This window comes from Cebidichthys violaceus, unplaced genomic scaffold (assembly GCF_023349555.1).
Source record: "Cebidichthys violaceus isolate CVI_PGR_0920_01 unplaced genomic scaffold, fCebVio1.0.p SCAF_9, whole genome shotgun sequence".
NCBI classification, from domain to species: Eukaryota; Metazoa; Chordata; class Actinopteri; order Perciformes; family Stichaeidae; genus Cebidichthys; species Cebidichthys violaceus.
Window position 1 is genome coordinate 16,604,885 of NW_027176975.1, and position 10,918 is coordinate 16,615,802.

The 10,918-nt window shown below is 43.5% G+C and overlaps 1 protein-coding gene across 1 annotated transcript; it reads left to right on the plus strand.

The window, feature by feature from the left end:
- Positions 1-272: 272 nt before the first annotated feature.
- On the plus strand, positions 273-4,967 carry ccn1l2 (cellular communication network factor 1, like 2). Its single transcript, XM_068704015.1, has 5 exons — positions 273-1,006; positions 1,157-1,370; positions 1,899-2,228; positions 3,245-3,447; positions 3,756-4,967. The coding sequence occupies exons 1-5, from the start codon at positions 935-937 to the stop codon at positions 4,056-4,058; spliced, it is 1,122 nt and encodes a 373-aa protein (XP_068560116.1). The 5' UTR covers positions 273-934; the 3' UTR covers positions 4,059-4,967.
- Positions 4,968-10,918: the final 5,951 nt, after the last annotated feature.

A 10,918-nucleotide genomic window follows, 5' to 3' on the forward strand; every position in this document is an offset into this window, starting at 1 on the left:
CGTGAGCCAGCGCTTAATGTGAGGACCTTCCTGCTCTCCAACAAAACACTTTTTACGTGCTCAGGGATGACAATGGGAATGCAGAGTTTTTCCTACCAATCATGGGAACCTGAGGACAGGCCTGTATTTCCTGGAATGCGGCCCAATCGGAAAGAGATGGAGGAAACACAGGATGTCCTGAGCACAGTGTCCCACAGCACTCTGCAGTGGAGAGGACTGAGCCCAGCTGGTTGGCTAGAGCTGTTGGAAGAGTTCTGGCCAACCAGAACAGGGATTTTCTCCACATCCCTGCTTCCCCTGTCGAGGACACAGCCGTGATGGTGTGGGATTCCCCACTCAGGCTTTCCATTATACCTGTCCCCTAATCATTTCCTTTCTTTTTCCTGCCGGTATGTGTAAGGCTTAAGATTACTCTTGAGCCCGAAAGCTCAATATATTTGAATCATTATTTGGTTGCCTTGGGCACTCTTAAAAAATGTTTAAAAAAACATTTGCATGCATTCGGACACTTTGACGTTTCTCCCTGAGGTCACGTGTCCACAATAACACAGTGATTTGAAGCTGTCTCTGTCAGTATTTCACACCACCTCCCTCTGGACGCTGTCCAGCCGTCTTAAGAGGAGAGGTAATGATATATGGCGGAGGGGGCGGGGCCATGTGTGTCTATAAGAACAGGCCCCGCACCGGGACACCTCTCTATGAAGTGGAGCTGAGCTGTGCTAACAACAAGTTACTGTAGGAGAGTGGACGGGTGCACCTCTCTGTGCACAGACTTTGAACTGTGGATACATTTTTACCCTGGAACCAACAAACCAGACTTCTTTCCTCTAGGGACTTCTGAGGGTCGATCTAAAACTTCTTACTTCTGCAATCTTTATTCCTTTGGAATACATTTTTTCTATCCATTTGATCTTTTTGTTCATGTGCTGTAACCATGATGCTTACCCCTGTTACTATGCAGCAGATTATTTCCACCCTGTTTGTGCTCGGCAGCGCTGCAGCGATGGTGAGTTGCTTCTCTGTTACTTTCTGTTTCTGAAATGTCCCATTATCTCGTCATTATATGTAACATTAGATGAACCGTCATCTTATTCTTTTGATTTTTCATCTGTACACTCACACCCATCCTGCCCTGACCTCTGACCCTGGTCCTCAGGCAGACAGCGAGTGCCCGGCTGAGTGCTCCTGCCCCCCTTCACCCCAACCGTGCCCGCCGGGCGTCAGCTGGGTGACGGACCGCTGTGGCTGCTGTAAACTTTGTGCCAGGCAGTTTAATGAGGACTGCGGTGCCACTGAGCCCTGCGATCACATTAAGGGGCTACGCTGCCATCTGGGGGCCGGAGGAGACCCTGAGAGAGGACTGTGTCGAGGTGAGTGAAGGCACATTGTTAAACTTGAATAAAAAAACAGCTATTAACTTTATGTCCACATATAGATGTTATGACACAACAGCAAACATTTTATTTATCCTTTTCTGACTTTTTTTCCCCACCTCGGTTTTGGAGAATACAAAGCTTAACCAGAAAATCTGTGTCATGGACTGGAGGTGTTTAGTTTTAAGGATGTGTGTGTTTGGGTCTAATAACAGGAAATGTAGGAATGAATTTGCATCATGGGAACTTTAGGATCCAGAGTTTTTGGAGATTGGGGTGACAGAAATATATATTTCTGCCTCTATTGCACAAATGTTCACATTCTTTTTTACTATAGAAACTTAATTGTTCAAAAATCATGAAATATTCCTTTGTAGACAATACAATTCTTTATGCAGTTTGATCCTGACTATACTTTATTTGTGATTGTGTTTGTGTATAAACGCAGGTTTTCCACTGCGTCCTATGAAGTTCAAAGGTTTCCCTTCACAGCTGTGTGTCTGCGTGTGTGTGTGTTGTTGACAGCTGAGGCCCAGGGTTTGCCCTGTGAGTTCAGCGGACGGGTGTACCAGCACGGCGAGGACTTCCAGCCCAACTGCCAGCACCAGTGCACCTGTATGGACAGGGTGGTGGGCTGCATGCCCCTTTGTCCTCGCCAAGTGCCACTGCCCGACTGGCGCTGCTCGCGGCCCCGGCTGGCGAGGCCCGAGGGCGGCTGCTGCGAGGAATGGGTGTGTGACGACAACAACCACATCAGTGAGGAGCCAGACAAGCTGTCACACACTTCCCTGCCAGACAGCCGGGCCCTTCCCAACCACATCAGTGCCCTGCTGCAGGCCGGGGCCACACTCAGAGGTGAGCTTCTCCTGAGGCCCACCACCAGCACTACATGGTGACCGTGGCTAAGTGGAGAGCAGGGCCGCCTTTCAATCAGAGGGTCAGCGGTTCGGTCCCCAGCTCCTGCTCCGCTAGTCTCATGTCAATGTGTCCTTGAGCAAGACACTTAACCCCAAAATTGCTCCCGTAGCTGCGTCTACTGGTACTTACTGAATTGTAAGTCGCTTTGGATAAAAGTGTCTGCTAAATGACCGTAATGTACATGTGGTCTGAAGGAGATGTATTATTGTTGGTGTGCAGGAGTTGAGCCAAGCTCAGCGTCAGAATCACTAAAGACAACATTTTCCACAATATACTGTTGCATTAATGATTAAACAAATCATGTGAAAAACTGCTTTGGAATCCATATTGAACTGGTTTCAGATAATTCTGACTTAACAAAACAATAACTTGACTTTTGGTGTAATTCTGTGATAAAGCTGGCCACAATTTTTCATTAGAAATGTATACATTTCATATTCCAGTCAGAGATTTTATGAATATATGAATATATATTTAACCTAAATATGTTTGTTATTTTGAGATCTGGTCCTAAACCATTATGTCTTGCGAGCAAAGCTGATATTTTATCCTGAGGATGGAAAATGAAAAAGAAAAAAAGGAAAGGGTTTATCCTCAGGGGAGCATGGATGTGCTCAGTTAATATAATGACAACTTTCACATCAGACTTGGATATCTCTTTTGTTAAAGTAAAGATTTTGACCTGACATTGATACTACAGTTCAGGTTATGATGTGTCTTTGGGGACCATATGTCCACAGCTAATGTCATGAAAATGTGTCCTGTTATTGAGACATTGTGCTCAAATGGCTGACTGTACGCTCAGGTTCTTCCATTCTGGGTAAGAGATAGCATCACATTAGAATTTAATCCAAAGATCATGATTATATGGATGGATGTATTTTACTTGAGTGTTTGCTGGAATACATTGTTTGATTATGACTTATTGCCTTTGTTTTTTGGCTTTCTCACAGAGATGGTGTCCTTCCCCATGTCTGAGGTGTTACTCAAATCCAGCTGTTTCCCACAAACCACAGAGTGGACCGAGTGTTCCACTACGTGTGGGATGGGCATTTCAAGTCGAGTGAGCAATGACAACCCAGACTGTCGGCTGCTCAGAGAAACCAGACTGTGCCAGATCCGCCAATGTGAGCTGCAGCTTCCTGTAGCTGGCAAGGTACGCTAACATACACACCTGCTAGGAAATTAAAGACTATTGAAGATAAACATAATGTATTAGTGGGATGGAAGGGATATTAGGCGATATTACAAACTCATCTCAATTTCTTTGAAAGGTCCAATACTGGTAGTGAGCTGGCTCTGAGATGATTATTGCCTACTGTAGCCTATTTGTCAGTAAAAATCCTCTGAGTAAATGTGATTTTCAAATAGTTAGCAAAACAAAATATTTAATCAATAACTACTGCATTTTTCCTTGATAAAATGTAATAACAATTTGGCGGTGGCTCTGTCTCTGTCATCCAGAAGTGGAAGAAGTGTCAGCGAACCATCCGCCCCCAGGAACCGCTCAGAATCACCTTCGCCGGATGCTCGACTTCACAGCGGTACCGCCCTCGTACCTGTGGGACTTGCACCGACGACCGCTGCTGCACACCCTCCCTCTCACGCACTGTGATGCTCCGCTTCCACTGCCCCGATGGAGAGGGCTTCTACAGGAAAGTCATGTGGATCCAGCGCTGCAGCTGCAATACAAGCTGTCGTATTCACAGCAGGCCCTCCAGCCCCTCAGTCAGCCTCCACAATGACATCCACACCTTCAGTCACTGAGGCTGACTCTTCACGCCCAGCCGCGGCCTGACACACTGGGCAAAGACCTGCACCTCCCCCTGCCTAAGCCCACCACCCCCCTGTCTGTCAGCTGGGTGAGCCCCTGCCTATCCCCCTCCATACACTCGCTTGCACTTTAAGCGTCCTGCTGCAGTGACATCAGTCTGTCCACACTAGTGTTACTTCTCTTGTGCAAGGCAAGACTGAGGACAACACACAGCAGCATGCTGTGTTAGACTGTCGGCAGAAGCTTTTCCTGAGACTTCTTTTATTTAATTGTAATGTTGTGTCCTCTCCACAGACAGCCATGTGACAGTCTGTCATACAGAAAGAAGTTTGTTAAACCAGTAAAAGGGAACATTTATGACAAGTGATGAAACTTATGGACATGCATTTTAAATAATGAGGAAGAACTAGATGACATATTCATTAGTGACTATAGGGGTTCTTTATTACCTGTCTTTTGTGATACACCTGTACTGATTGTGGCATTGAGTGTGTGTGTGTGTGTGTGTGTGTGTGTGTGTGTGTGTGTGTGTGTGTGTGTGTGTGTGTGTGTATGTGTGTGTGGGTGTGTGTAGTTGAAAGTGTTTGTTTGAAGGATGAGAAACTTTCACAAGTGAGAGTTTACAGAGAATGTGCTCATTATGCTCCTACAGTATATTGATCAAATAATATAATGTATATGGACTTCACTCTTAGTTGTGGAGTGGCAAATACTAGGATCACCTCATTTTTCGGGGTGTGATTTTATATTTTATTTTTGTGTGTGTGTCCTTCACTGTGTAAATACAATGTTTTATTTTAAGAAGTGAAATGATACTATGTATTTAAGACATGTTACGCATGTTCATCGAATATTTTGTCTGTAATTTCCTGCACATCAAATAAAAATGTATCAACCTGTAATCCATCTTATTTTTTTGGTTAATGTTTGAATAAATCTATCGAGAGGCATTGCAGATGTTGCACTTTAACTACTGTATCTGTTTTAGTGTTGTGGGTAACTCACTTGATTCTCATGAAAAACCATGTCGTCAGGCTTCATAGTGTGTCTGAACCAATCAGCATCCTGTGAGGAGCCACTGGTTTAGGTGTGTGTGCAACGGCACAGAGAGGCGGCTGTTCATTCTAAACTACAATGGCGGCTCTTGAACAGCTTAGCTTAGATGCTGCAATAGAAGTAAGTTCTATCAGATCTAAAGAGGATTTCTTCATTGAAAGAAGATCAAGATGACACTGAAGGCTTTTCTCCATGTTCGCTCTTCTCCTGACTCGCTTTGGTAAGAAAGTACCTGCCCTTTTCTAGTTTCCAAGGATGGCTTCTCAGATTCTGTTCACAAACCATCTAGTAAGTCAGGTTAAACAACAACTCTAAGCTATAAGATATGATACTTGTTTACAAAACCTGCTTCTCTACCCAAAAGTTACTTAAACTATGACCATCTTGGGATGGGAGGAAACCAGTCCCGACACAAAATCATACCAGGGACGTAAAGCCCCTTCCCGCTTCCTACCCCCTTACTATCAGCACCTTGCTCATATCAACCCAGCTTCGAACTCATCCTTCATTTTGAGCTCAACTACACACCTGTGAAGTTTCGTGGATGCAGCTTTTAGGTTGATCTGAAAATCTGTCCACAGACAGACAGAAGTGTAAACTCCACTGTGGTAGTTCTGCTTCAGTCGGTGTCTCCAGGACCACATGTTGTCATGATGACACACACACAGACTCACAAGAGTAAAACCATCCACACACAGGCAGGGATTTCATCAGACTGCAAAAGCCAGCATGTACCAAGGAGAGGAACCATTCAGCAGTGATTCATCTTTTTGACTCAATGATCTCTGGAACTCTTAACCCTTTATTCATTAGCATCTTGCTTTTACCATAGAGCTTCTCAGACCTCCACAAACCTTTTCAGCTCTGCCTTCTTGAGGCATCGTGGCCTTACACAATGCAGCTTCGAACTCAGCTGCATTGAGTTGGCTTTGGAGCACAAACATGACGGTGGACTACTAAATTCCTCACCCTGGCCTCTGCCTCCTTCTGAAAGGAGGGAGGAACACTCCTGACTGCCCCAGTCAGTACTATTAATGCAGTGGACCTCATCTCTACCAACTCTCCAGGCTCCAGTTACTGGACCTGAGATATTAAGTTTGGTGGGACGATACTTGAGGCAGTATCTTAACTGCTTGATGGCTACTACATACAGAAAGGGTTCATTCTTCAGGAAGTGTGAAGGTGTTCAGTAGATGTAAAGTCAACGTACCCATTGATACTTAGTATTCAAGTGTCACTTTTTCAGTATGGGGCACTAGAAATGAAGTTCAGATAGGAAGACTATTCTCTTGCATGCCTAAGCCAGTAGTTTATTTCTCATACATCTGCCATTCACTCCTCACGCATGCACCCTCATTATTTCCTTGCTGTTATTGTTTGGGGCTGTCAATCATGATATCAGCTGTCTAGATCAACTGGTCTCTCTATCCAATAGCACAACGACATATTTCCAGAAGGAGAGCAGTTTTCAGATGATTCGGTTTATACAAAGGCGTTTGTCAGTACATCTCCCACACGTCCAGTGCTTTGATTACCTTTCATCATGGGTGTTCTAACTTGGGCTGAATAGTATGTTGGTAATATTAACACCTATCATAAATTCATCTGATCAAGTATTAGCAGCCCTTTCTGCTTCCTCATACTTCAAACAAGGCTAAATTCTTTCACCGGCCGTCCGACAGGCAGGAACCAAAAAGCACACATGGCATACCATCTCACCATGGAGACTTCCTTACCATCTGCTGTCGTCACCGAGGGTGCCAAGGGTTCCCATTTTACTCAGACCGGTCAACAATACCCTCGATGACGATGTTTGTCTGTTTCAATTGTTTGGTTGGTGTAAGTTCAAGGAAATGATCCCTCCAACAGAGTTGTTGTCCACAAAACCTGGTGTCCCATGACAACGCTTGACTGCTCATTTGTTTAGGAGTCATCGTGGCATTTCAGTGAAAGTAAAAGCACTTAGGACAGATATTGTCATATGTCCGTCTGTCTAAGCTTTACTCAAAGTGCAATGAGTAAAGCTTTCTTAAGCTCAAACAAGACATCAGCCTTTTCCAGGAAGTTTACCAAAGTTTGGACAATGCTTATATCTTCTGGAGTTTATCTTTTGGACAGTGGTGGAACATATTCTAGGTAGGGCTGTGCCACATCCAATCAATTTCAGCAAACATCCCAGTATGATTTAATGCAACAAATTAAGGTATCAAACACGCATTACTACTTTGCAGTTAAATATTTAACATTTATTTCAAAATGAAAAAAAGCAGTAAATAACACTTTGACAAACACATCAGGACATCTTTTTTGTGTCACTCTCCCAGGCAATTCAGTATAATATAATAATATATATATATATATATATATATATATATATATATATATATATATATATATATCATATAATAATATTCAGTATAATATACACACACACACACACACACACACACACACACACACACACACACACATATAATAGAACATGATTATTTATTTTATTTATTGAGATGCCCCTCGACCTTGTTAGGAGGTGAAGATCAGGAGAAGTAAGCATGAAGTGTAATTAGGAATAATGTACCAGATGACCTACGAGGCAGTGAGGGTTCATTTGTTTAAAGACAGTCAGAGATTTACAGTATTTTGATCCTGAAACCTAAGATTTGTGTGTTCAGGTTTCTCAGCGTAGTTAGGACATCAGCAGCAGCATCTCTGAAAACGTTTATGGGGAGACCTGAAAAGAGACTAGTATGCCGTGTTCATGTGCAACATTCTACAAGTCATTTGTGATGGAAGCCGTTGACAAGAAGCTACAACTTGTCGTGGTGTATAGGGCGTGACTTGTTACGAATCAAAATTGAGCTGATCTTAACTTTTTTCGTCAAGCTTTTTTCGCAAAACTGTGTGTTTTCGTTCCATCTAAAAAAAGATTTGTTCAAGATTCATGTAACGTAATCTATAGTATTCTTAGGATATGGCTCGCTAATTTTAGGCTAACGTTTAGCTTGTCATCTAAGCAGTGTTGTATTGCAGGGTATACGCAGGTATACAGCATATAACTGCTTATCTCTCAGTTGGCATTGTGTATACACTTCTGAATCCCCCATAATGCAAATCTTCGTTGTGATTGTTTGAGGGAACTATAAAATTACGTTGCTCCTCAAGGACTGAAGTTGTTATTTTTCTCATTTTGACAATCTAAGCGTTGACAACACATTATTTAAGGTTGTAGGACTATGGCTGTTGGTAGTAGTTATTGGTTTTGTTTAAATATGCCAAATTCTAAATTTATGGTATTTGTTGTTAGGACGATTAAGCTCAGATAGCTAATATGTGCCAACGTAAGTTGTCGCTTGTTACCTTGGTAAATATTCACGTATTCTGCAGCCTGATGGAGAGTGTGGTGTATTAGAATAAGCACTCGGTGTTCCATTAAGTTTGACTGTTTATGTGACTCTTGCTCATGCCTGGCTATTCTGTGATAGTCTAAGTAAAAGAGTACACAGCTATCTTCAGCCTTGAATCAGTGCCATTACTGTCAATAGTACTATAAGTTATTTCAATACTTACCCTTCACTCTGGTGTTATATTATACTGCATTATTATAACAACAACAAGCAAGTCTTACCATGGTGTCAAAGTTGGGATTTTGAAGTGAGGACGGTGTAGCTAACGGTCAACTTTACAGCTAGCGGATGATGGAGCAGTTCATCATCTTACTGGCAGCCTAGCAGAAAACTGGTGCATATGGGAATAGCATTTTTCAGCTGTACACAGTCCTTTTGGAAGCCTGTGACAAAGATTAGGATGCTCATGCTGTTCTCATCCAGCATAGAGAGATACCTACTAAAAATTATTTGTTGTATTTGTGGATATCCCACAAGATCAATTTGAACGCAATCCATGTAATCATGAACCAGAGCGCAAAAGCTGTGGATGGATCGTTTTTTGTTTTCAAACAAAAAAACGATCTTCCACCCAGAAGGCCGCTGTTCATTCCCTGCATGAAACCAGAAGTCAATGTTGATTTATTTGTCACGTAGATTTGGTTACTTCAGTAATGGCACCATAGTTATTTTAAACAGTAAATGGTAAGTGAACTGTGCTTGTATAATGCTTTTCTAGTCTTCCGACCACTCAAAGCACTTCAACACTACATGTCATCATTCATCCATTCACACCCATTCATACACTGATGTCAGGAGCTACCATGCAAGGTGCCACCTGCCCATCAGGATTATCTAATCATTCATTATCTAATCATAGCAACGGCTGACGGCAACAGTGCGGAAGGGGACATGAGCTGTGCTAGTTTCCAGCTTATGGAGCAGTGTTTCACACCTGTGAAAAGCAACCATTTTTTCAAGCTGTATCAGGCAGCCAGCAATACCAACAGTAATTATAAAACGATTATAAACAACATAGACAGTGAAGTGGAGTCCATATACACTTGACAGTGCTGAAGAGAGTGCAGTAGGCCAAACTACAGACAAACGTGGAGTGCAACAGCCAGTATAAGAGGTCTAACAGTGGAATTCAAGCTTGACACATTTGCTGAGGCAAATGAGCTACCTCTGTGCATTGTCCAGCAAATGGCAGGTCCCGTTCAGCTACAGCCTGTATACATCCACAGTGTTTTATGATGTAAATCAGGCAAACAAGCTGATCACGGGCAGAGAAGCATTATAAGACCTGCAGTTGGTAAAGAGGGTTCGAGGCACTGACCACAACGTCTCCAGCCACCAAAGAGGAGCTGGTCGAGATGCATCCAGCAGTCTTCACAGGGCTAGGTGATTTCCCAGGTGTCCATCACATACATTTTGATCCAACCGCTGTGCAATTCTCTCTCTGTCATTGACAAACTTAAAGACACACAACAGGACCTTAAAAAAAGGACGTTATGACAGCTCTGTCCGAAATATAAAGTTCAGGACAGAGCGACAGCGTCAAAACAAGCTTCTCCATTTACTATAGTGACGTCACAAGCGCTTTTTGGAGAAGTTGAGAGCTTTTCAACTAGAAGCGCTTTGAAGCAGCCACACAAAAAAGGTGGAGCGCTGAGAAAAAAGACACTGGATGCAGCACTTTGTCTACATACGCTCTCTCCTCATTGGGAACAGTTGAACAAAGACGCTGGCGCTAAGAAAAAGGCGCTTTGTGGACACAGGCCAAGACTCCCATTCGCTATCAAGTCTGCGAGTGAGGTGTTCAAGCATAAGAACTGTGAAAGCTTAAGTGACGTACAGGGTGTACACATCAAGACAGTAGGAGCTGGCTCAAATCATGGCAGTGGCAGCTAGTAGAGGCACTTCCTGTGGCAAGCTCAGCTGCCGCGGCAAGTTGTGGCAGCTCCAACAAACAGTGGAAACTGTCGCAAAAGTTGTGGCAGCTGCCACGAACAGTGGCAAACAGTGGCTGATGCCACAAAGTCGTGGCAGCTGCTGCAACTTGCTGCGGCAGCTGAGCTTGCCACAGGAAGTGCCTCTACTAGCTGCCGCTGCCACGATTTGAGCTTGCCCTTTCTCCATCAAGAAGAGGCGAGTCACAACAGAGAGTCAGACAGTGTCAGTCAGGCCAGGGGAGGCACAGGCAGCTGAGCACTTGATTGGTAACGTTACCGTCAGACTGAGCCCATTATCCGTTTGCTCCACACTAACTGGCCACATGATCAATGACGACACCGAGATACCAAGTGATACCAACGTCATTATACTATTGGCTCACCGCCCTTGTTAAGAAGTGGCAACCAAATGTCAGATAATCAAACATTCATTTTAGAGCCATGAAAATGTTTTAAAAG

What these genes read in the sequence shown, in the direction of transcription:
- ccn1l2 (XM_068704015.1), top strand. Translation starts at nt 935, where the DNA reads ATGATGCTTACCCCTGTTACTATGCAGCAGATTATTTCCACCCTGTTT. An exon ending in TCGGCAGCGCTGCAGCGATG is followed by an intron (nt 1,007 to 1,156) that starts GTGAGTTGCTTC and finishes CCTGGTCCTCAG; the next exon opens with GCAGACAGCGAGTGCCCGGC. An exon ending in GGCCGGGGCCACACTCAGAG is followed by an intron (nt 2,229 to 3,244) that starts GTGAGCTTCTCC and finishes GCTTTCTCACAG; the next exon opens with AGATGGTGTCCTTCCCCATG.